This window comes from Amia ocellicauda, chromosome 18 (genome assembly GCF_036373705.1).
Source record: "Amia ocellicauda isolate fAmiCal2 chromosome 18, fAmiCal2.hap1, whole genome shotgun sequence".
Taxonomy (NCBI): domain Eukaryota; kingdom Metazoa; phylum Chordata; class Actinopteri; order Amiiformes; family Amiidae; genus Amia; species Amia ocellicauda.
The window spans coordinates 6,597,250-6,625,019 of NC_089867.1; the positions used below are offsets into that span (position 1 = coordinate 6,597,250).

A 27,770-nucleotide genomic window follows, 5' to 3' on the forward strand; every position below is an offset into this window, starting at 1 on the left:
TTGAAATGTTGATGCTTTAATTGGCATTTTCCACTGTGGTTTACACAACCTCTTCCACACAACAATGGGGAGATGGAAAAAACAAATCAATTAAAAATAAAAACCTGAGAAGTATTCAGCTCCTTTGCCATGACACTCCTAAATAAGCTCAGGTACAACCAAATGCCTCTGTAAGGTCCCACGTTTTGGTAGTGTGTTCAAAGCCAAGAAACTACTGTGAAGACCAAGTAGTTTTCAGAGCAACTCCAGGATAAAGTTGTGCAAAGACACAGATAAGTGTGGGGTATACACATATTTCAAAGACATTGAGTATCTTTTGGAGCACAGTCAATCATTAAGAATTGCATTTTAAGCACATCACCCAGGTAACACCCTCCTACTGCAAAGCATTGTGGTGGCAGCATCATGTTATGGCAATGCTTTACAGTGGCAGGGACTAGGATGCTTGTCAGGGTAGAGGGCAAAAATGTCTGGAGCTAAATATACAGGCGAATCCTTGAGGAAAACCTTCCTCAGTCTGCAATAGACCTAAGTGGAGGATAATGACTCCAAGCATACAGACAAAGCATTAGTGGAGTGGCTTAAAAACAAGAAAGTGAATGTCCTAGAGTGGCCAAGTTAAAGCCCAGACTTGAATCTGATTTGAGAATTAGTGGCAAGGCTTGAAGATTGCTGTCCACCAATAATCCCCATCCAACTTGACAGCTTTCACAAATTTGTCAAGAATAATGGGCAAATATTGCACAATCCAGATGTGCAAACCTGACAGAGACTTATCCTAAAAGACTCTCAGATGTAATTTCTGCCAATTCTCAGGGGGGTGAATACTTCTCTAACAAAGACATTTCAGTTTTGAATTAATTTTTCATTAACATTAGTTACACAATGAAAGTTCCTTTTTTTGTGTTTCTTCATATGGGAACTCAGTAACTAATGTTTTAATTGTCATAGTTCTCCAAATGCCCCAACACTGTATCACAACTAATGTGCCCTGCTTTCTTCCAGGTTTATTTTTTGGTTAATTTGGCTCAGTATTGCATCATGCAAATGACCGGCATCTCATGGGCAGATTGTCTGGGTTTTCTCTCTCCTGAAGTGTACGTTAGACCGTGTGTTTATAGCAAAGCTCACTGTAAAATGTGTCAAACTTGAGGCATTGTTACAAGTTCATATTTGGCACACACTGACCTTCGGTAGCAGAACCCCAGATACACCTCGGACAGTATAGTGTTGTATGTCATTGCCAGAAAGTATCTTTATAGGCAAGACTACACACAGAACAGTTTTTTTTTTTTAGTTTGAAGCAAGAGAAAATGTAAAACAACACTGAGAATCTTGACAATACAATGAGTGTCAACCTGAGCATTAGCTGACATCTTGAATCTGAATAGTAATAAAGCAATTATGCCAGGTTTTATCTTGCAGAGCATTTATAGGAATGGGATTGTTCCATTTCCCAATGATGGTGTATAATTTAACCAGAATTTCAGCAAGACGTCCAAAAAGAGCCATGTGATAAATGTGAAGGAATACGTAAGTGTTAAATAATATGTAGTGCAATAGTAAAGTGCTGGGATCTTTTTTTTTTTTTTTTTTTTTTTTGTCAGGTGAAATTAAGTGAAGAGTGAAGGGTTTAGTTCTGTCCAGTGCAATAGGAGTTATATTCCGGTATTATCTATAGATTGCAGCATTGTAGTTAAATCGCTGTTCTCACACTTTAATGTATCAATTAACCAAAAAGACAAGATGTACATTTCTTGCTTATTAAGCTCATCTTGAATGTCTTAATATGCAAGCAAAGAATTTGCATATAATACATCCCTCACATATGTGCGAGATCTCTGGAGATTTTCACGATTGTGTGAAAATTGTAATAATGTTGGATTTTACCTTGAAGTTTCTTCTGCATAATATAATAGCCATGAGTAATTCAAGCAACAGATTAGTGGAAAAACAAACCTTTTCTTCTAATTCTGAAAATTAGTCTATTGAGGAAAATGTGTGAATTTATATTTTTGTCAGAGAGTTTAATATTCTGCTCTTTACACCAAAAACGGTATAAGAAAATAAATGACTTTGTGAATGTTCACAGTCATTTAATTTAATTATCTTAGTATTTGTTAGTATTGGTATTACAAGTTTGGCAATGGGTTAGATGAAAACAGTTATGCTGGATTCATCATGTTCAATTAGATGAGGAACTCTTTCCAAATCCTGAGTGTAAGGCATGTACAGATTTACTGATGAAGAATCTGATCAAATTTATAATTAGCTTGCACGGTGGGTTATTGTCCTCCCTTCTCAATCTGACTCTTATCACAAGGAAATAGTTTAGTGGTTACTGTTCAGTCCCACTGGGCATTAATTAACATAAAAATATTGCAATTTATCAATCTCATTTTATCAGGTTTTAAGATTTCCATAATGTTATGCATATCGTTCAGTAATGAACTTCGGCAGACTGATTAAAGAAATAGTCAACTAATAAAGAGTTTCAGATTTATCTGCACTATTGTTATGCTTGAGAAGACAAAATTACACAATGCTGGTGCTTTTTTAAGGTATTTTTTTGAATAGTCTATTTTACAGAATACTGCAGTAATTTCAATAAGTAATTTCTAATGACACGTTGGCGATTTTTCTTTGAATCTCTGATTTAACCCCTGGAGCAAAGTGTTTGTTTTCAGTGAGTGCTTTATCTGGTGATATATAGTGTTAGGTTGTTTATGTTGTAAAATACACCAAAGCTCTATACTTCCCTGATTATTTTTAATTATATATATATATATATACACTCACCTAAAGGATTATTAGGAACACCAAACTAATAATGTGTTAGACCCCCTTTCGCCTTCAGAACTGCCTTAATTCTACGTGGCATTGATTCAACAAGGTGCTGAAAGCATTCTTTAGAAATGTTGGCCCATATTGATAGGATAGCATCTTTTGTGGGATGCACATCCAGGGCACGAAGCTCCCGTTCCACCACATCCCAAAGATGCTCTATTGGGTTGAGATCTGGTGACTGTGGGGGCCAGTTTAGTACAGTGAACTCATTGTCATGTTCAAGAAACCAATTTGAAATGATTCGACCTTTGTGACATGGTGCATTATCCTGCTGGAAGTAGCCATCAGAGGATGGGTACATGGTGGTCATAAAGGGATGGACATGGTCAGAAACAATGCTCAGGTAGGCCGTGGCATTTAAACGATGCCCAATTGGCACTAAGGGGCCTAAAGTGTGCCAAGAAAACATCCCCCACACCATTACACCACCACCACCAGCCTGCACAGTGGTAACAAGGCATGATGGATCCATGTTCTCATTCTGTTTACGCCAAATTCTGACTCTACCATCTGAATGTCTCAACAGAAATCGAGACTCATCAGACCAGGCAACATTTTTCCAGTCTTCAACTGTCCAATTTTGGTGAGCTTGTGCAAATTGTAGCCTCTTTTTCCTATTTGTAGTGGAGATGAGTGGTACCCGGTGGGGTCTTCTGCTGTTGTAGCCCATCCGCCTCAAGGTTGTACGTGTTGTGGCTTCACAAATGCTTTGCTGCATACCTCGGTTGTAACGAGTGGTTATTTCAGTCAAAGTTGCTCTTCTATCAGCTTGAATCAGTCGGCCCATTCTCCTCTGACCTCTAGCATCAACAAGGCATTTTCGCCCACAGGACTGCCGCATACTGGATGTTTTTCCCTTTTCACACCATTCTTTGTAAACCCTAGAAATGGTTGTGCGTGAAAATCCCAGTAACTGAGCAGATTGTGAAATACTCCGACCGGCCCGTCTGGCACCAACAACCATGCCACGCTCAAAATTGCTTAAATCACCTTTCTTTCCCATTCAGACATTCAGTTTGGAGTTCAGGAGATTGTCTTGACCAGGACCACACCCCTAAATGCATTGAAGCAACTGCCATGTGATTGGTTGGTTAGATAATTGCATTAATGAGAAATTGAACAGGTGATCCTAATAATTCTTTAGGTGAGTGTATATATGTATATATATATATATATATATATATATATATATATATATATATATATATATATAATTTTTTCTTTTTTTTCTTTTGGGAAGTTCAGCTGATGCTAAATCTAGTTCATAACTTTGAATCAACAGACTTGCTCTGTGGGGCTCATGCTGTGGTTGTGGGCGTTCAAATCAGACTGGTGCAGCACCTGAATCACGTCAGAAAATTGTTAACGGGTTGTGTGGGAGTGATTCAATGAGAAATAAAGATCATAAAATGCCAAATATAGCTTTTTTTTCAATGTAATAATAATAAAAACCACTGCATTCCCTTTTTTAATTACAGTTTTATAAATTTTTACATTTAATGCACAAAATTACAGACTAAGGAGTTTATTTAAGTTGGATGCATTGATATAAAGCTTCTGTGAGGCTTGTCACTTAAAGTAGTGCTGATTAATCCATTAATCCCAGTAGTCTCCGTTCTAAAGGCAGTATATCTGTACTGGTGTATGTGCCCCTATTGCTGGAAGGTAGGTCAAAAGCCAAATGATTTGGGAGGTAAGTTATAATGGATAGTTAATATGGGTTGGTAACATTTGTTTGTTTTTTTCCAGAGATGCAAGTTCTGCATTTGGAAATAGGAAGTAGGTCTTTGGAGAAAAGTTGAAAGACATTATAAAACAACAGGACTTTAAAGCAAAATGTTAGGACATTAGATACATGTCGTAATTCATTAAGAAGAACCAGTTGTTTGTCATTAAATACTTAGTATTCTGTGTGTTTGGAAAGGATCAAGTGCTTAAGCTTAACAATTTACACACAAACAGGCATGATGCAATAGCGCACAACTTGGAAGAAACCGTGGATATTCATGCGCATTTCAGAGGTAATTCTGCATTTGGTCCCATATCCCTCAAGAATAGTGCTTGTAATTGGCAGCACCTATGACAGATTGGCACTGCTCAGATGGTTACTTTGCGCAGCATCTCTGTTGCTGGGCTAAATTGACATTCATTAGATCAAGACAAGTAACTTACACATCCGTTCTGTTCTGTTCTCTACCAATAAAACATTTCACAATGCCCCCCCCTCGAATAATTTTAATGGTTTTCCTTTTTAAGACCATCAAGCAATTATCCTGCTGATTTCATACTATATGATGTATTCTAATTAGATTGTTTTACATTTTCTGTCATATTCCTCCAACCTTCTTGAATTGGGATTCTTTCATCAAAACTACCATAAGATAGATGCTTGTTTTTTAGTGGGAATAATTTGAGATTGTTTGCTCATGTCTTTCTTGTAGCAGGCATTCTGCCCTTGATATCCTGTCCAATTTATCTAAGGGGCCTTTGATAAAAATGTGAATGGTGAATAGTCACCCACAGTTACAGGCCTTTAAAATAAAATCAAAATTACTAAGTGCATTGCACTATGTTAATGGAGCAATTCATCCAATTTCCCTTGTGATCAGACCTTTCAAAGTTGAAACATATTTGTAATGTTCTAATTATCTATGAGGATCATAGCATACATTGATTACACATTCTTAAAAGATTTTCACGCTGCGTGAAGAGAATATCTAAACCACCCTTTAGGAAGCTCAACTTTCCAGTGGTCTTGCTAAATGGAATACGAAAAAATCTGCAGGAAAAAAAAAAAAAAAAAAAAAAAAAAATAGAGGACTCCTGCTGAGAGAAATACATGTAGGTAATCCTCAGCAATTCTCTTCTCACAGTACATGTTGTTAAAATGAGAGTGCGCTAGGAAAAGCCTTGTCTGGTCTCTGGCTCTCCTTAGCGGAACAGTGACTACCTCTGGCGCACAGTGTGTACAATGCCGGATTGTTCTCCAAATTTAACTTACACCTGCCATATTAAACATTTATGGAAATTTAGTTGGACTTCTCTGAGCTCAGTCTCTGTTGCAGAAGTAATCAGGTTTCTGTTTATTTTGAAGAAGGGGGAAAAGAAGACAATGGTTTTAGATCTGACTTTTCACTGAACCAATGAATCGGAAAATGACTTGTTATATCTTCAGCCAGAGATTCTACCCAATTATTTGCGTGTAGATAGGCTGTATGAATTATTTAGCAAATGTTATTAGTTCATGGCACATACTTTTGAATGCATAAAGCAGTGGAATATAATTAAATTCTTTTCTCTGATGTGAGTACAGAAATTGGGCCTGTGATGTGAACTTTTGACACAATGAAAGGCATTAGCTATCTTGTTATCAGATTGATCTTGCACCGCTCTTTATTAAAAAAGCGTTTGGAAAAACGTCCAGCACTTCTGAGATCTCCATGGATTGCTGTGCCATTTGTTATTGTTTCGTCTGAATGTTGTCATATCAAAGTAAGGAGTCATGGCATAATGGCCCATTATGCCTGAAATTGCTTTATGTCTTGTTAAATTTATAAGGGAAAAAGGGGTCAAGCCAGAGACTGTTATCAGTCACCGTCTAGATATCACTTTAAAATAATTACTGCATCGGGTCAGCTCCAGTAAACAGATTGCTAGAGTCAGGGCTGTAATGGACTCTGAACTGCACATTTCAAATGGAATTTGTTAGCAAAGATATTTTATACAGGACTTTCAGATTACATTGCAATCTATTAATTTTTCTGTAAGCCTTACCCTACCCAGAACTGATTTTAAAAGCCACACACATGACATATATATCATCATCATCATCAACAACAACACTATCACCATCAGCCTGTATCGATCCACTGCTGGATGAAGGCTCCCCAAGATGTTTCCACTTGCTTCCATCTACAGCTTCTATTTTCAATGTCACGCCTGCAAACTGTATGATTTCATCTTCCCGTCTTCTATGTGGTCGTCTTCTGGGTCTTTTGTTATCTCTTGGTATCCATTCAATAGCTTCCTTTGTCCATCTTTAATCTGTTCTTCTTGCAGTGTGTCACATACACTAAAAAGTGTTTGTGTGTGTGTATGTATATATATATATATATATATATATATAATTTATTTATATAAAGTATATATTATATGAATCTCAATGTAGATCATTTTGTAGCTACATTACTATATAGCAGATAGAATCATTTTTCTGTCCATCTTACCCCATCAACTATCATTCCTATTCTGAAGTAGATATGCAAGAAATAATATGATCTCTTTTCAGTATAGATCCTTGTATATACAACAGTAAAAGTGATGTATTTGTTCAATTATCTAAACACTACCAAACTGACCTGAGAGGAATGAAATGCACTACTACCAAGTATGGCAGTGTTTTCAGGGCCACATATCTTGTATTCTAATGAATGTATGTGATTGAACGTAAGACTGTGATGTGTAGATGAAGCAAAGCGATCCTCTCGAAATCTCAACAACATTCAGTCTGTCTGCAAAGGAGCTTTAGTTTGATTATCTGGGAGAGAATGTTTGTCCATGAAGTGAATATATATATACACTCACCTAAAGGATTATTAGGAACACCTGTTCAATTTCTCATTAATGCAATTATCTAACCAACCAATCACAAGGCAGTTGCTTCAATGCATTTAGGGGTGTGGTCCTGGTCAAGACAATCTCCTGAACTCCAAACTGAATGTCTGAATGGGAAAGAAAGGTGATTTAAGCAATTTTGAGCGTGGCATGGTTGTTGGTGCCAGACGGGCCGGTCGGAGTATTTCTGAGTATCTGCTCAGTTACTGGGATTTTCACGCACAACCATTTCTAGGGTTTACAAAGAATGGTGTGAAAAGGGAAAAACATCCAGTATGCGGCAGTCCTGTGGGCGAAAATGCCTTGTTGATGCTAGAGGTCAGAGGAGAATGGGCCGACTGATTCAAGCTGATAGAAGAGCAACTTTGACTGAAATAACCACTCGTTACAACCGAGGTATGCAGCAAAGCATTTGTGAAGCCACAACACGTACAACCTTGAGGCAGATGGGCTACAACAGCAGAAGACCCCACCGGGTACCACTCATCTCCACTACAAATAGGAAAAAGAGGCTACAATTTGCACAAGCTCACCAAAATTGGACAGTTGAAGACTGGAAAAATGTTGCCTGGTCTGATGAGTCTCGATTTCTGTTGAGACATTCAGATGGTAGAGTCAGAATTTGGCGTAAACAGAATGAGAACATGGATCCATCATGCCTTGTTACCACTGTGCAGGCTGGTGGTGGTGGTGTGGGGGATATTTTCTTGGCACACTTTAGGCCCATTAGTGCCAATTGGGCATCGTTTAAATGCCACGGCCTACCTGAGCATTGTTTCTGACCATGTCCATCCCTTTATGACCACCATGTACCCATCCTCTGATGGCTACTTCCAGCAGGATAATGCACCATGTCACAAAGGTCGAATCATTTCAAATTGGTTTCTTGAACATGACAATGAGTTCACTGTACTAAACTGGCCCCCACAGTCACCAGATCTCAACCCAATAGAGCATCTTTGGGATGTGGTGGAACGGGAGCTTCGTGCCCTGGATGTGCATCCCACAAATCTCCATCAACTGCAAGATGCTGTCCTATCAATATGGGCCAACATTTCTAAAGAATGCTTTCAGCACCTTGTTGAATCAATGCCACATAGAATTAAGGCAGTTCTGAAGGCGAAAGGGGGTCAAACACAGTATTAGTATGGTGTTCCTAATAATCCTTTAGGTGAATGTATATATATATATATATATGTATTTTTTTTTTTTTTCCAAAGACTTGCAATGCAGATAATTCAGAGGCCTACATTAGCAGCATGCAATGTATTCTGCTGAAGTGTTATGACTAGTATTTATATGTTTCATTTGAAGGTCACTCCGTACGCCTTTTGGGTCAGAAAAAGGATAATGGAAAACGGTTGGGGGGAGCTCGATTGGATTTGCCGAAGATTAGGAAAAACCCACTGATAGAAATCATTTCCATCAATACGGGGTAAGCTGCTTTCAAACCTGCTCATAAAATATTCAGCATCACCTGAGAATTCAATTTATTTTTCTTTTGCAGACATGGTGTGATGTTGCTGCTGCTGCTTCTGCTTTCCTAGCTTTCAGACTGAAATGATCTGAAACCCTAAGGGGGTTCGATTGCATCAATATTAGAAAGTATTCTTTTGTCTTTTTTTTTTTTTTTTTTTTTTCTTAAGGATTAAATGCGTTTGCTTTGCAGATGATTTTATTATAGCTTACAGGTTCCACCCTTTGGATCCTGAGATTTAATTTAATTTCTCTGAATTTAAAAAAAAAAAAAAATTGCATAAACTTTTCATGAGACTGCTATTACTTGTAGAGCGGGCAATGAGAGAATCTTAATCACGCTGTTGAATCGCATAAAGGCTTGCTTTTGGATTGCAACCGAATAGGGAAGTAAGTTTTTAATATATGTATATATTTTGCTGTGAGCAGTTTGTTTCCCTGATAAAAGGAGAAAAGAAAAGAATGTGTCTTTACATTCTTGTGCTTCCCTGAATCCAGTATTGCTAAGTTGCCCACTTCAGTGTATACAGAGGCTTTTATATGGCAGTTCGCTTGCAACAGCAGCCAGAATCGCAGCTGTGATGGTCTGCTAAGAAATAAATAATAATCATGCAGTATTTACATTAAAGGTTATTATGAAGACAGTAGGAAAGCTGATGGGCAGAGAGGGGTGTAGAAACCACTTGAAAGCTACTGTTTTGAAACTTTTAGGGAGTTCTACAAGGTTCTGGTTTTCATAAAGGGATTGTAACAGTCAAGCACTTGTTGCCAGAAGTAGAACATACAGATGTGTACTCTGTGTTGTCTTTTAGAAAGAACTGATTAAACTCTTTATGGACTGGTGCTACATGGTGATTAGGGAATCACTGGATTGAGATGCTTTGATTAGGATTGGTAGGAATACATTAACAACAAGACCTTCCTCAGGTCCTACTCAGACCCTTCTAAAGATGTTCTCAGTGCTCAGAAGAATGTCTGTGTTGTAGAGAAGTTAAAATTAAGCGTCGCCAAACCCCATAGGCTCTGATTGTCAGTGGAGACCATGCAAGCCCTTTGTTATTCTCCACACACATAGCATGGCTTCATCTTTCATGTATGATTACGTTTCTGAAACTACATTAGACTGTTAACCTTTCTCTTTCAGCAGGACTGGATCATGTTTCTGGTGAATACAAAACATGACAGTATGAAAAGGCAGATTCTGTGGAATAAGACATTGCTTTTTCTTACTTTGCTCAAGGCTGTGTAACACTGTAGTACATTTTGTCTGTGCTGCTGCTGTTGTTATTATAACTGGAAGTATCCACATTGCTGCAGAATGCCAAATATTATGCTAATGTTTTATTTATTTTATATTTGATTTTGCAAAATATTTAAACCGGAAACTAAAAATTAAGAAGAATTACCCATTCTTATGGAAATTATTTTTATGACTTGCTTAAAACATACATAGCGTGGGAAGCACTTTCAACTTTGCAAGACTACTGAGCAATTGCACTGTACATAATCTTATGTTAAGGCCTACATTTCCATTTAATACTGGTGAGTAACAACTTTATCTGAAACAGATGACTTGTGTCTGGTGTGCAGGATCTTTCCACACATCATCTCTGCTGGGGTTCTGTGGCTTTCATTGTTTTGTGTATACATTATCCTTCTTATAATGTATGCCATCACAGATGTTTTGCCGATGTGCATATATACTTTTTCAGGGTTCAAGATGGTTCAAGTCAGCCTTTTGTTTTTAAGGGTAGATGTTAATTTATTGACTAAAATGCAGCACTTTTTTAGAAGTTACTCCTGGTCCTCTAATTTAGATTAAGTCCAAGTTAAAAACTGTTAGAACAGCTCTGAAATCGGGCACCGCTCTGTACTGTCAGAACCGAATGAAGGTTGGTTGAAACAAACAAAACAATCGGCCTGGTATCAGCAAGACAGACTCGGTACTTATTCCTGCACAGAACCTTGATCTCTGACCTTTCACTGAAGCCGAGAACAGTGGGCTCTTGTAATATGGACGCCTACCACCTGCGGGACTGTAAACCTGTTTCTGTTGAGTCAGAGGACCTTTCAGTTGAAGGGGGCGGAGGGGGGCATTTACCAATCTGCATCAGTATTCCTGTTCATGTTCTTCGAGTTTCAGGGCAGAGACAGACTTTTCTTTTTTTAAATGCACTTCTCTGCGGGATCTCATCTCAGCAGTAGCTGGGCTTGCTTTTGTTTCTGATCTCCAGAATAAGCCTTGTCTAATGCATTAGACGCGACAGCATTCATACATGTTATTGCACTCATCTTCCCATAGCAGACTTTTGTTTTTCCACTCTGCCTTTCTCTCGTTTCTTTAGCTGACAAGTTGTATCAGAGGCCTGTTGTGGGGCACTTTTTGAACAGTTCTAATTCCACAATTCTCAGATCCATCCTAGAAATGGATTGTAAAATAACACTCCAGCCTGGCCTATTGTTTACTATAAGACTTTACATGCGTTTTGACGTTGTCCCCAAAGAGGTGTCTGCTGGGAACTTTTGCCTTCAATTTTGTATCCTCTGTATGCTGTAATAGGGGGTTGGTCACAGCAGGTTTCAGAGAAGATATTGGGATGTAAGCATAAAATGATCACTGAGGTATGGAACCCAATTTATCACTCTGCTGGGTTTTGATTGTGTTCATATTTTTGGAGGTGTAACACGCTGAAGGTCTGCCGAGGTTATGCCTTTGAACTTCGCTAGTATCCACTTTGACCAAAAGCTCATATATCCAGGCTTCTTGTACCTATATGGAACTGTCATTTTCAATTACAGAAAGAACTGGAAAGATAAGAACCAATAGCCTCTTTAGAAGCCACTGTTCAAGAAAGCAGTCTTTTCAATTTGTGCTTTTGGTATTTTAATAATCATTTGTTATAAGAAGCATCTGTAGTAACTTTTAAGACTTTGACTCTTGTTCTTTAATTAGCTGAATTCACAGTTCTCTGTAGTTGCTCATTATGATATTCTCAGCTTAAAGTGCAATTTCTAAAATCATGGTTTTATGCATCTTGTGTTGCTATAGTGTAAGATGAATACCACTCTTCCAGTTTGATTCTAGCAGCTTCACAAACTTTAAAAACTAAAATGTAAAACTTAAATAATGCGCAGTGGAAATTTTGCACAAGTTAACAAACCCATATTCAACAAAGGGGAACAAATGGCCAGTCTGCAGTGATCACTTTGATTGCAATGCATTCCCATATTATATCACTTGAATCATGCCACTCGCCCACGTTGGTTTGTATGAATAGACTAATGCACAGTAATATGTTATTGTGTATTGTGTGAATTGATGATAATGATTTAAGTTGCCTTAGGGAAGACCCATGCGGTCCTTTTGTAGTTCTTCTGCTCTCCAGGAAGTTATGACACGACACATCCTGAAACACTGACTATATGTGCCAGAGTTTTGCAGAATTTAACTGGAAGGCTCATATACACCTTACTTGTACACTATAAAAACATGTAAAGACAAATAAAGCCCGGATTTTGGGATTTGTGCACGTTACACTTTCAATTAGTGTTCCTGCTTGTCTAGCTCTTTCTCCTACCTGAGCCTTTTATACAAGAAACTTTAGTGCTTGCTTTTGGATTGATAGAGGACAGTCCTACCGGCCTTTCCGATGACGAGAACCTCATACACAAATCAAATTTAACCCTTTGTTTGGTATTCACTTTGCACAAGTGTTGGTCATAAAGATGTGGCCAGAAATCGCCTCCCTGCACAGGTTTATTCACCAGGGTACTCATGAGGTTTACTGAAGATCTGAGGAATATTAAACCCTTCTCAGAAAAGGAGGTGAATTAAAATATCCCACAAAGCAGTAGTAAAAAAATACATTTTAAAACCTTAATTTAAAGGGATATTTTTATAAAATGTTGACTTTTTCCAGTGTATTTTATGCTTACAGTTAGGCTTACTAACTATGGGAAGCTCCTTGAAAAACCTGGTTCTTTTGGGAAATGTGATTTTGAAAGGTTTATCCTGTTTAATATTATGACTCATTTCAGTTTGTTTTATTAAGACCAGCACATTGACCATGTAGCTTTATTTCTGATGCTGTTTTAGGTTCCACAAATGGCAAGATTCATTTCCTGCTCTACATTGAGAGACATTGGCTGTTTTTATATATTAAAATTGATCTGGATGTAATAACCAGCCCTTTATGACTGTGCTGTATGTACACAGCACGGGTTTGAAAGGTCACTAACAGTTTGACTTTATTTTAGACAGATTCGGGTAAACCACTCTGTGATTAAGAGAGACGTGAAGGCCCTTTTTTTGTAATTTGTGTGGGAATTGGATTCCAAGCCAGCAAATGATAGGTTGCATTATCAGGAATTGTTTCAGGGACAGACTGAAGTGTCGTCTTACGCATTTCTTGGTATTCTCGAGCAGTCCCTAAGCATGTAAACAAGTACTCTCTGTTCTTGAAGAGTATCAGCGCATAAATTTGTGCCTTGGCATGAGAGACGTTTATGCAAGGAATAATATTTCTCATTTTACCCGGGCTGTGGATTATCCCCTTTTGCTATGGACTACAATGAGCAGACAAGCAAATTACACAGAGTTTCTCACAGCAGGCACACCACCATATGACATGGTGCTGCTCACACTTTATTGACACCTTTGGTCGTTAAGTCTTGGAAGTGTTTGAAATATTGTTAAAGGTAAAAAGGCAAGTGGTCAAAATTATCATGCTAAGGCATATGTTCACATGATAAAACCTAACAATAATAATAAAAATAAAGCTTAATTTGGTTATAATCTTAATTTTGTAAATTACCAACAGCTTGTGCAAACCCAGAAGAGGACTGTGGGATTTGATTCAGTCAGGGGGAATCGAAGCCTCCTCTCGCTTATAAACTTTAAGTTCTTATATCTTAGATCTATATTATAGGACTACTATACATTTGTAGCATTACATGTCTGTATCTATATATAGATGTATATATACTTTAAGCTGTATTATCAAGCTAAGAAAGCAGCCACAGTGATGGTTGACCTTTTGAACTTATCTATCTTACCTTTTGACCTTACCTATGTGATTCATACCTCATTTTAACCTTTTCTCTTTGCCTTGTTTGCGTCTGTGGTTTTCAAGCTGAGTTGTTCCCCAAGCCACAAAACACAGTGCCAAAAACACTCTTATTATTTAATACACAGGCAGGTTTCCTTTGTAGATGTAGAAGATGATGGGGTGCCAAGACACAAGAGAAATGTTTTTTAAGAAATTGCACTGTGATGTCTGATTCATAACTAAAATGTCTAGCACCCCTGAAGGCCTGGGTTCAAATTAACGTGTCACACTGTATGGCATTGTGATCTACATCATAAAAGTATTATAAACCCTGGCAGTGGTTCAGAATTATCATTTGAAAGAGGCCCAGGTTTGAATAGGAGGGGGGCGTTTAGGTCAGGAGTTGAACCCCAGTTGCCGAGCTGCGAGGTCTCAGGGTGCCTGTCGTCTGTCAGAGATGTGTCAACAGACTGCCGGCTTCAAAACATCACGGATTACTCTACACAGGCAAGTACAAGAAAAAGCCTCCAGCACAGACGCCTAGTAGAAAAGGGTAATATCAGCAAGAAACCACACAGAAACACAAAGACGGCTTTGAACGCGCTTGGAAAGTGGCCTGCTCTATTGTTTCAGAACAGACGTTTTTGTTGAAAGTAAAGCTGCACTGTTTCGCAGCATCAATATTCGTGCAGGTATTGAGTTATATAGTTTATATAAATAGATGGATATACACATACACAGGGTGGACCATTTATTTATGACTTTTGTAATAAAACTAAACTGGACAAAGAAAAGCATGTTTTTCTTTTATTAAAGTGAAAACCGGAAACACTGTGACAAGTCAACCCAACTGTCGGAGATAAATGGCCCACCCTATATAGAAATATACAAAATATTGAACCAGTTCCAAATGAAGTGTGAAGGGAACCAATATTGTTACCAGGCTGATGTGGAATTTCACCCCAAGACTTCTACTGGCTCTGTGATTTACCTTGAGCTACAAGTTACATAACCCTTCTTATGCTAATCCTCCATATGTCAATTAAAACTGGCATCGTATTGTAAGAAACTCCCTTACAGAATTTATTGATGCATTGCTTGTGTCTGTAAGTCAATTTGAATAAAATTGTCTGCCAAATCACTCCTCTAAATCACTAATTATCATTACTACACATTATAGCGCAGGTAAATTGACCTGCAACTTGGTAACACCCTAAAGTTTGTGCAACTCTCCAAAATAAACCACGTGTGTCTGCAAAATAGGAAGCAAATGCTTTAAAATTTCCACATTTTACAGTCAGTGTTGTCTTTAGGATTTCAATTTTTTTGTATTATTTACTGACAGTACTGTTTGTTGCGACAAAATGCTTGAACTGGAAGGATAACGGTTTGAACACAACCGTGATCTGTCTGTGTAGACTTACTAGAGATCGCTTGGAGAAAGTGCATTTGTAGGACCTGCTAATCTAGATGGCAGATGACATTTCATGAGAAGGAATAATACACAATCTCACAGGCCAAAATAAAATAAAAAAACTGCAGTAAGAGACATGAGATAAAAGAAAAACAATATAAGCTGCTCCTATGCTTTTTTTTAATGTTGAAATTTGCCAAGAAAAACAAATAAAGCACCAGACATTATGCTTGTTTGTGCGTTCAGTCATTCATCAATTTTAAATCCTTGCGTACGTGATATTCTTATCATTTGGACAGATGGCTGGAGGGTTTTACTCAGAACCTCTTATTATTCCAGCCAGAGGGGCTCGGGGGAAGCCCGATAACCTCTAATTTTGCACAAGGCTTTGTCCTCCCAGTCGATGTATAAGTAGGGATTTCTTGTTGTTTGTTTTCCACGTTCATTTCCCGGTGTCGTTGGGGTTTAAGGAAGCGTTGTACAGCATTGCGTTACTCACTGATGGAATGACGTACGAGATCCGGTTCATGTGGGCTGCTTATGTCCTGGATCAATATCTCAACTGGATCAGGTAGTCCTCTAAATTGGACTTGGCATAACATATGTGACACTGCCACTTAATGTCATTACAAATGTTGCGTCTAACAATTCTTCAGAACTCAGCTGCTTGTGTGTTTTTTGTTTCCATTATTCAATTACTTGTGATGAATTTAACATGTTAACATGGAATGTGCTTCACCTCTTTTATTATACCAAATCATAATTAAAACATTTACATTTTCCTATCCACTGTTCTATTTAGATCATTAAAACCTGAAATCCATGTTGTATAATGGCTCACTGTATATATATTTATATATTTTTAATGCGCAATCACAATGGATGCTATTCTTAGGACTGAGACCTGCTGTGACCTGCATCTCATAAGGCTTTGTTACACTAGGAAGTCTGCCTAGCAGCTTTGAAAACTGCTCTCTCCCCGGCAACTTTTATCCCCCTCTGCCATTGGTATGAAGTCGGGATCACATGACAAGGCCGCCCAATCTGCTTTTGTGAGGCGATGTTTTTGTTATGTTGTAAGCATTAATCAGGCAAACCTCATAATTCCAGATGGTCATGTCTAGCTCTATAGACACATTTGTTTTTCAATTAACTGCAAAGTTACCCTAAGCAGGCTGCTCTTTACAGGATCAGTTTAATAAAGCCTCTGTATCGGAGCTTTCTGTCTGGATAAAAACACCCCACTGCCCACATCAATCTGTTGAATTAGGAGCACAAGAATTTTCATAACATTATCGTTCAGCCTGGTTTTGTTTGTTGTATGCACTCACTTGTTTTTGTTTGTCAGTAATAAGACTCAAAATATGTCAAACAGTTTGTGTGTGCAATCTTTAAATAACTCTTTAAATTATTTGTCTGTATATATGTGTGTGCGCATATATATTTAGATTTTTCTTTTTGTAGTAGAAGGAATCTGAATTTTTAATTGTAACTTGTTTTTGAGGCAACAGTGACATCATGACTGACATTTCAAAGATTTTAACATAGAGCTTCTTTTGTGTCTATTTTTTAATATGCTGTTCAAGATAGAGTATCGGTAATTTAGTTCAGTGTCAACACACGTGGGTTATTTTCAATCCTGCAGCCTTCATTCTTCTGAATCTTTTTTTTTTTTTTTTTTAAATACAGTATTCCATTTGTTTACTTCATGTTTTTTTTGTTTCTTTCAGTTTTGTTTTTTGGTCTTGACCTTTGCAGTTCACCAACCATCTAGCTGTGTGACGTCTTTAAACTGTTCTTTTGGAGCAGATTGGTTGGTAGAATTAATGTGTATTTAGTGACTCTAAATGCTTAATTATCAAAAGTGATGCACTACTGCATACTCAGAAAACTTAGAACAGATTGGCTTGTTCGGGTTCAGTGAGGACAACACTCTACAGAAAGTTAACTAAGGAAAAAGCAAACACAAAATAAGATGTTAATGAATTTGAACTACATTTACATAATACTCGTAATGTAACAGTTATGTAATGCAGTTGTGTAGTCATCCTTGTTTTGTTGCTTTTGTATTCAAAATCAGTAGACCTCTTAAGTGTTCTTTTAACACACTGATGGGGAAACAGGTCTTACAATGCTGGGCTCTCCACATCAAGGAATAGCTGCCCTTATGTCATCGCTGCAAGTGACAGTTTGGGCTCTGGTATGACAGCCCTGCTTTTATTTTGGAAACCAGCTTTGCCTTTTGACCTCTGTAACTCATAATGATCGGTTACTGTGGTGTCCTGTCATCTTTAGCCCTCCTCGGTCTGTGGAGTGGAGAGGAAGGAGGGTTACTTACTTTGTCCTACAGTCAACTCCTGTGATCATGTAAAAAGTGAATACACAATTCAGTACATAGCTGTGGGACTCTCACTTGCATCAGGTGTGATCTCCTGTCAGTTACCGTTTTTGTGGTTTATGGGACATGTTCCATGGAGTTTAGAGGTTTTGAAGTGCTGAAAGATTTCCATAGAAGGCAGTCTGTCTTCCAAATAAAAACATTGGCTTTTCCAAAAATCATCCCATTAAACAAACAAATTGAGTAACCGCGGTTTTGTTTATATATAACATTATAAAGTCTTGCGGTAAAATGAAGTGCATTAAAATGCTAAGTGCTGACCCTAGTTCTTATATAGAATTTAATCTGAAGTACGTCATTGTAATTAAATATGACATGATTTTAATTTTTTTTGTCATATTACTCTTAGTAATTTGCACTCGGACAACTTTTTAAAATCGTTGTTGTTCCATGTTTTGAATGAATGGACTTTTCAATTCTTAAATGTAGTTCATGGATACCAGGGTTAATGGCCTTCCAGTCCTACCTGCTAATATCTGTCAGGTTTCTACAGATTCTGTGACTGTTGGAAGGCATCACTTATGTTTGCTAATGGTACTTGTTTGCCTGTCACTTCAGTGGAATGGGTTTTTCCCGGCTCCAAAGCCTGTGTTAGAGGATTGACTTCAATCTCTGGTAAGTTACTGCCATTGTAATTTAGGCTGACCACCTGGCCCCATAATTGCAGGATGTCGTGACACAGAGCAGGCTGTGGAAGTGGCCCTCAATCTGAAATCAATTAAATGGCTCTAAATTGATATTGTTACTTAATTATCGTGAGTGGCATAACAGTACAATAATCTATTGTCCTGACTAGCGCTGACTGACAGACAAATACGAAATCATCTGTGTGCGGCTTCCTTCACAAATAACACAATTATTTTTGATCTGGAGAGTGTCAAAAACCAGAACGATATAGATATAGATGCCAAGTTAAAAATGTTGATAATGTCAAAAAAAACATAAAATGTGTATTTTATATGTATATTTTCAAGAAGTTTTGCATTTTTCCAGATTGGTAGAAGACTTTTTGCATGATCATACTTCTCCTGTTGTCTCAGGGCAACATGAGAGTCCTGTTCTGTCTCGGTGTCCTGTGATCATTCACACAGGTGGACACCCTGAACAACAGTGTAACAGACTTACCAGAGCTCTGCGATGAACCTTTAATGATCCTCCCTCTTTGCCTTGTGGCTTCAGTTTAGCTCTTTGTCTTAAATCACTAAAATTTACAGTTTGCCGTCAGAATTCCGGATCTACAGTCTGGTGTAGGATGCGTGGGAGGAAAACTTTTTTTTTCCCAAGCTATAATTGTTTTTCTTTTTTTGTATCATTTGTTTTGCCCGGATCACAAGTCATATGTCTTCTTTTTCTTTAACGGCACTTTTGAAGAGGAAAATATTGCATGTAGCTTGTTTACAGAACCCTGAAGGGGCTTTAGCATTTCTGAGAACCTTGTTACTGTTTCCTAAGCAAAGGTCAGATTAACATGTCGCCAATGGGCACATGCTTTCTGAACTTTTCTTTCCAAAACCACAACAGCATATGATGACCACGTGGTCCTTTGCACGGCACATGGGACAGTAACACACTTTGTCTGAATGCCTGTCTGGCATTGAAGGCCTTTTAGGGAGAGAAATTAGATGTGTGCTGTTTGTCAGATATTTCTGGTAAACTACAGGAAGTGAGTATTCATGACATCCCTTGTTTTTGGTTGGTGAAATGTTTATTTGGCACTTTCCAACACATTTCTCTCTATATTTTGTTTTTCGGTGTTGTCAGCTGTGACATAGTTTGTTTTTGTTTTTTCCCACATGGAACATTAGATCCATTTTTTTAATCATTTGAAAACAAAATAATAAAGACAAGATGAATCTGATTTTGTCTTTAGTTGCTGCCTTTGTTAATATTTTATTTTAATCATGCTGATCTGAAATTTTAAAAGCATTAGCTTATGGTCTGGCAGTCTTGTGAATTCCCCATTGGCCACCTTCCAATCCAAAGCCTGTAGTAAATCCTTTAAATCTTTGTCTTAGCAGATCCCCCTAGCAAAGTGAAAATAACAAACAGATATTTTAAGAGTGCAAAAGGAATCTAATCCACAGGCAAATATGCTGGTTAACACTGGTCTTTGTATTACAGTGCCAGGAATATATAGGGGAGGGAATATAAGTCCTCGATTTCATTACCTGTTTTTACATTTTATTTAGTCATGCCCTAGAAAACATACATGTTTCCCTTCTCGTGTTTCAGTGCCCAGTGGGGTTCTTGTCTGTGTCTATGTTCGCTTCTTGGGCTGGAATAGCAGTACGTGTGATTGATGGTGCGGTTGCTGGGGAATCGGTTTGTCGGTGTATGTGGTTGGACTCTGAATTTAAACCATACACACAATGAGTGCTGTTGCGAACCCCCCTCTTCCCCACTGCTGCCTCAGTGATTGATATGTATCCGTCTACTTGACCCACATCCTGGCAACACTGAGGGGTATGTAATCACAAACTGGAATCCAGATGCCACCACAGATGCACACGTCTGAGTCTCGCAGGCCAGACAAGTAGCGCAAGGAGTGTCGGGCATATGTACACTCTTGATAACCTAAGGAACTGACATCCCTTTAACGGGCTCATATACACAATCAGCCCCACTATATATACTCTAATTTCTTGGGTGATCCTTTTAAGTGACACTAATACTTTAATGTTGTCTAACAGTATAGCTAAAGGAAACTGGCAAGCATTCTGTGAATTGTTTTATGTACAATGTGTTAGACATCCTTACACACCTCTCTTCAATGCCTCTTTCACATTTTGGTTTGTTTTAACCTGTTGAACAGAAACTGAATGCTGCTGGAATAATTGGAATGGGCACCTGCTCAAAAACCTCTAAATCCACTTGACACCAGACATTAGAGTATAAGGAGCTGTCTAATGAAAAGGGAACTGCAGAGAATTTTTTTTAAATGTAGAAGAAAATAAGATGAGTCGGCAACATCAGCTGTGACGGAAATGCCCCTTTTCATTGGCAAGATGTACAAGTATGTGCAGGATTTGGTTTCTTTAAGTGAGTCTAAGCGAGTTACAGCACCACAAAGCACTGTCAACCAGAAGACTCAGTGATCCTCTAGGTCTGGATGTTGAATCGCTTACTGTTTTTGTGTGAATGCGTCGGAAAGTATTTGAAAAGCCACTGAAGACATTTCGGCACTCGAAAGATCGAGGAGGGCCTATTAACAAGAGCTTGGTAGATGCCTTCCTGAATTCAGACTTCATAACAACAACGTCATTGAATGGAATTCTGACTTTTAAGCTTGTGGTTGATTTTTGGGGCTTGGACTTTTACAATAGCCAACTGACAGGAAATTAGCTGGCCGAGTGATTGTGCCAGATGACCTTCACTAGGATTCCATCTGTGATTTATTAAGAGATCATGTGAAATTTACCTTTGGCTATCCTGTTGTTGCCACTAAAACACTGCAATATTGACAAACATGTTAAAGCCAACTGAGCCAGACTTTTAAAACTATATAAATGAGTTTACATGTTTCCTAAATCATAAGTAACTTGAAACAGTGAAGTCAGTTGCCCAGATTTATAGTCCTTAATGTCTTAGCTGTACATAAGACATGTTCTTTTTAGCAGGGCAGATTGCGGCATCGATTTGAAGTCCTACCGTACAGGAATCAGGCTGTGATTGAGTTATAGCTCACCACAACTGGTGTGAAAGCCACCAGAGTAACGCACACGCTGCTATTTGTGGAAAGAATGAAAAATGAACCAAGAAGGTTCTAGCAAATTTGTAAACATGAGAGCCGGGGCAAGAAGAAAGGGGAACATATTGGGAACGCTCCTGGAGTCTCGGGGCGTGCTCCGTTCTCGTTTGATGTAGAGTTCTGTCTAGGAGGAGGTGGTTGATAACCCTGTAATTGTAACCCTTGAAACCATACCTCCAGAATGATCACCTGGGAGAGTTGCTAACCTAGTTCTCCGAGCTGAGGGACAGTCGTCTGTGGCTTTGGGCGGTTTGTTGTGCGGGGAAACAGGCTGGGCTTATTTATCTTTCAAGTCCAGGGCAGCCGATTGGTGAAGTAAGGGGGCTCAGGTCAGGCGAGATCTATGGGATTGCCGGCGTATGATTGAGTTACATGATGGACAGCCTCTAAATTTTGGCATAGCTTTGCTCTTTGACATTTTCATACAGTACTCTTTAAATGATCCTGTGTTTGGCTGATAGGATGCGGGTGCACTATTCATGTTGAATTTTTTGTTTTGGGGTTTTATCTAGACTCTCATTTATAAGCCAGTTGCACCATTAAATGGACAGTACACACTCAATCTTTTTTTTAAATGAGCAGGATCCGTAAATAAAATGGGCTCTGATTGGTTAACATTTTAAACTTCCTTTGGGGTCGTTTGAAAGGCATGTTGACAGTTTTCCAAGAATCGTTCTTTTTTTTATATATTAAAAATAGCAAGATACTGAATATATCACTTTAGAGGCTGGTATCCAAAATCTACAGTAAATATTTATATTTGTATTATCAAAATGCAGCCAAGCTTTCAAGAGTTATTTTAAACTTTGCTATTTTTTTTTAATTAGACGTTAAACCACAAAAAACTGAGCTATTCTAATAAACATATTCTAAAATGTTTAATTTAATATTTATTTGTGGCAAATTTAATTTTCCTCTTTGAAACTGCTGTAAAATTGTATTCACATTCTCAGCTTTTGAACATTACTGTTTGTGACCATTTGGGTCTTGGGTCTGAGGAGCTTTGAAGTATTTTGTATGTCAGGAACGTGTAGTATCATAATTATAATTATAATACATAATAATAAATGCATGCATTTACTTGCATTTGAAGAAATTAGGTATTTGAGAGTGAACTTGGTAGAATAGAGCGATCAAAACATTTAGGATATAATTGGAATATTTTTTCCTGGCCTGTGTGGCCATTGCGTTATTATTAAACAACTCTTCCTAGCTAGTATTTCTGCACAATGCGGAATATGAACACTAACTGATTCTGTAAACAGTACATCACAGCATTCAGACTGGGCTAAACGACTGTTTTGGTTGAGGCGGTGGCACTGTCTGCTCCCCTCAAGTGTTCCTCCTCACAAACTGTTTCACTTTGGATCTAAAGTGAAGAGTTCATTTAAGAGCACTTCTCCATTCCTGGAATTGCATCTGTAAATCTCATCTCTGAATCCTGCTTTATTAATTCAGACACTTCTCTCCTTATCTGTTCAAGGAGCTTCTTTGCATGTGCAGTGGATCTTGTGTAGTTGCAAATAATCTTTCCATAACATAACCCTGCCGTACTGCCTTCAATTATCAGTGGCAATGAAATGCTTGTTTTATTGAGTGGGGCTTCCAGGAACTGGTGTTTGTCAGTTTCTTACCAGCAGATTCCTGGGACGGTTCATCAGAGCCATGGAAAATTGTGACCATTGCTTCACTCTGCAGCCTCACAGCTAATTTTCTTTCCCAGCTGAACTGCCTCATGAACTGCCTGATTTATGAGGGAATGGGACCCAATTTAACACAACCCAGAACTCAACAAGTAGGGAATCAAAACTGCAGATCGTTCTTTTCAAATGCGGTTTTGTCTCTGTGATTGTTGGGACAGAATAAACTGTTTTGAAGGATCTTATTTTTTCCTTCTCGCATCCCAAATTAGGTTATTCATTTTAATGAGGTTGCATTAACTGGATGATGGAAGTCTTTAGAAATAATAGGTATGGGCATACCTTTACAAACAGTGGCTGTGAGAACTAGGAATTGCAGTGAAAGGCTCTGATGTCATTCACTGAAGGACATACAGTAACCAGAAGAAGATATCCAGACAAACAAAGTATTCCTATATTTGTCACTACACAACCTGATGATTTTCTCCAATTCTGAATGCTGCTCATAATCTGAATAAGCAGTTTACATGATTGGAATATTTATTCAGGACGGGCAGCGTTGGGAAATTAATTGTTATCTTGCAAGTGCCATGTTGCTAGGAGCGCAACGGCAGACCCAGCCAATGCACCGCTCTCATCCCTTAATTGTCACAATATCCAGTTTTGAGGGATTATGTTCTAAATATATTGCAAGTTATTATTTTTCTTGTGTAAGCAAAACAATCGCGCAGACATTGTTTGGGTCCCGTTTTCCCTTTATGAAACAATCGAGCCAAGTTTTCCCACACTTTCCTTTTTTTTTTTTTCTTCTTCTTCTTCCTCCAACAATTCACACATTTAAATTGATGTGTATCAGAAACTATTTAGACTGTCTGAAACGGTACAGTGGGAATGTGTTGCTCCAATTTGTAATGTTTCCCAGGCTGTCTAGCGGACTAAAATAGTATGTGTTATCCTCTGCACCCCGTGTCTCTGTGTCCATGTATGGAGCAGAAAGGGCTGCGGCCTGCTGTTTCCTGAGTGGTTTTGCCCTCTGACAGGTTGCGTCCCCAAAGGTAGAGCAGGATGTAAAAACAATGGGTCTTATCAGGGGCACTGATGACCTTAAAATATGAGCCTGTTATTCCTGGGCTTTCTTTCTGGCTAGGGATTCGATTTTTGCTGAGGGAAGGGATTGGGGAGGGGTGGTCGTCTGGGTTTATTTGTGTTCCTAGTTTGTTTTTAACACTCCACTCTGCATCATTTCATCTCCTCGGTTTTTCCTTGGCGTCTTTAATGAAAGCATGAACTGCTTTAACGTTTTTTGTTAATTTGTCATAAAAAGCATTTTTTGCACTGTAGCATCTGGAGAGAGAGAGAGAGAGTAGAGGAATAAAAAAAACAAATTTTTCCACAGAGATTTTCTTTTCATTTATGTTGTATCCATAATTTATTTGCATAGATTGGTACATTACATAGCTCTGTATATAAATATGATTTACATAGCATATTGACTGCTCGGAAAGCACTGATAAAGATAGAAGTTCATTTCTTTGTACCCTTATTAATCAATCAAATGAGAAGAAACTTTGTTACTGGATCGTCGTATTAAGAGAGATTAAATTTTTCCTATTGATTTAAAAAGAACTGAGTAATGAAAAGCTCGAATGAATTATTCGGAAATTAATTTATAGCCCATATTATGTAGAAATGAGGTGTTTATTTTTCCTCTCGTCTGTCTCCAGAGAAAGGTTGAAAGTGATTTGTACTTTGAGTTTTGTTTCGTAGTTGAGTGAAAAGCTGGCCGGGGGAGTACAGAGTCTGCTACTCGGAGAGACAAAGGCTAACCTTTGGCCTAGTTATGGTGATGTATGTGCATCTTCTGATGTTGGAAACGGTGATTCTTATGGGAAAAGAACAGCAACTTGGAAATGTCTGTTGCTGAGTGTATATGCCGTCTTCTCTCCCCAACAACAAATCCTATCTCATCCTGTTCCAGCTTATGTCCTTCTTTGTTTGTGGTTGTCCTATCTAGGTATATAAATGCTGCCAAGACCTCCACTTCTCTGTGCTTCTCTTTTCACTATAACACTGCAGGAGGCAACACTCAACTTACTTGGCATACCTTGTGTGCGTTGTCTCTAAACCGCAGCACTACACACCTTGATCTCATCTCTAATCACACTAAATAACAGTGTTGTCATGTTGGTCTTACCATACCGAGCAAACAGACTTTGATAAACCGCACTACAGCTATAGAGACGCACTACAGAATGCTTTCAAGTAGGGGGGATATGCATTACTTTGTGTGTTTCCATTCAGTTCACAGGTTAGTATGTAAATATGGCTTTCTGCTCAAATTATCAGAGAGAAATCAGGTAAAAGAGAATATATCCTAGTGAAATTGATGAGGTGCCCTTGTGGTGAAAAAATTGTCATGTACAAAGCAAGAAGGGTAAAATACAATGTTTCTGTTTTGATCCTTAAAGCTACTAACCTGTCCTAACCTGTGAAAGAAGCTGCTGAGTCTATGTGTAGGTACTTTAAACCCCTTAGCAGAAATCAACAGGCCAGGGAATCTTGTTAATAAAGCATTGCCTTCTTTTTAAGATAGCAGAGCTGTTGAATTCTCTCCCTCCCTGTGTCAGGACACTGTTCTCTACTGTTTATCAACCAAATGTACACGCTGCTTTAATGCTTCACTGGCTAGGACCGATTTAATTTGGGAGGCCCTGCTCACTCGCTCGATAACTCAATCGAACTTTATCCTAAACATGATCGATGATTGTTCAGCGATGAAAATTAAATAGATGCATTAAAACAGTCTCCTTTATATATTTATTTATTTGTATTTACTGGGTGGATTTCCTTTTGCCCGCTTTCTTAGAAAATAAGTTGCTTTTCATAAATCCTTCTTTGTAATACTTGCTGTTCAACTACAAAGTTTAATAAAATGCAAGTTAAAGATTACATTTTTGATAACAGAAAGACAACCCACCTATTGCTGACCTTTAACACCTTTTTGCTTCTTTTTCATTGGGTATCTGGGTCATCTTGGACTGTCTGGTCTCATCCCCTGAGGAGATAAGCCTTTAAGGTCTTTGATACCTGTAGATAAAACTGGTATTCATAATGTTGCACCCTCCCGATCTCACATTTCAGGTTTGAGCTCTTAATCCACAGGACAGACTACCACAAGGACACCTTCTGTCATGTTCTGGAGAATAAAATAAGGCATTCCCAGGGCAGGAGCTAGCATTTCATGTATGACCTGGTTCTGCTCTGAACTCAATTGATGTAATCTCTCTTCCACAAAAAATAGTTTGTAGTTATTTCATAACATGTAGGCCTACAGTTACATGATATAGAAGTCAGCTTAACTCTTTATCTAAATTAAATGTGTATATATACTTAAATAGTGAACCATATACATCTATTTCTCTGATTTATTTTACTGTTGTTTTGAATGAATTAAACCAATCTTAATGCATACAGTGTGTGCACTGAAGAGATTCAAACCTGTGTCTGTGTGCTGTGTGATTTCATTTTAAAGTTATTGGATAGTGATTTAATGCGGTAACAATGTTACATAAGGAGGAATTGCAGTAAAGGATATATTCTTAATTAAATAGCCAACCTTTCAGGTTTTCCTTCCTGCCTTGTCTCTTCACATGCTGTGCCACTATAGATCACAAGCAGATTACTCTGTAATTAGGTGATTATCTTTTGTGAAGATTGTCACATCAGGCAAGAAGATGGGGAGGTGGGGGAACACAAACTGTTGGAACCATAAACCATAAAGTTTTTGGATTCTAATGGAACAAATACAGCTTGTTTTGCCTGATTTGTACAACTGTGTAATCGAAAACAGAAATAATGTAGTTGGTTTTAGGAACATTAAGATCTTTATGCACTGTTATGAGAGTGTAGAGACATGCTTGATAGTGCATCTTGACACTAGTAGTAGTGCCAACAGCCAACCCAAAAAAACAGACTACATTCTCCTAAATACTCTCGAGTCATTTTCAAAATGTTGCATAGGTGCTTTTGCATTGGCAAACAGCCCATTCTGTTCAGGTTAGTGCTGGAGCACTCTATAATGAGTGTGCCTTTAATAAGTAATGCTTGATAACATCTCTTGTGGGATCCAGAACAGAATAAAATGCTGAGTCAGACCGAGTAAAAGCCAGTGGGACCTAGAAGTGTGAAAAAAGAGGGACACGACAAATATATTGATTTGCTTGTACAGTAGAAAACCAACTGTCATGTCAGTGTAGATGCAGGGTGATGCTGTGGCTGTCCTTTCTCATGGTTTGGATGAGGACATTGCACTGCCAGTATTGTGATATTATGGACTGCCATGTTCTGACACCACTGATGGTGTTTTCTGTTGAGGACCTTCTTGTATTCCACAACAATAATATGCGCCACAGGGTTTTAATGATATAGCACTGAATATGAAGTGCTCTGCACAAAGTCTTGACCCAAATCTCACAGAACTTCTAAGGGATGACCTTGAACTGATCATCAGTACACGATCACCGAGACGAGCTTCTAGTGCAGGAAAACAAACTGATGCAGTGTCACAGCTGCTTTTCAGTCATCT

At 38.2% G+C, this 27,770-nt stretch overlaps 1 protein-coding gene across 1 annotated transcript in view; it reads left to right on the plus strand.

Annotated features, from left to right (window-relative positions):
- The window catches only part of cdkal1 (CDK5 regulatory subunit associated protein 1-like 1), a 399,108-nt gene that overhangs the window by 125,877 nt on the left and 245,461 nt on the right, over positions 1-27,770 (plus strand). Inside the window, exon 7 of the mRNA XM_066690832.1 lies at positions 8,776-8,896. Coding sequence (XP_066546929.1) covers positions 8,776-8,896 — 121 coding nt within the window. The remainder of the gene's footprint in view (positions 1-8,775; positions 8,897-27,770) is intronic.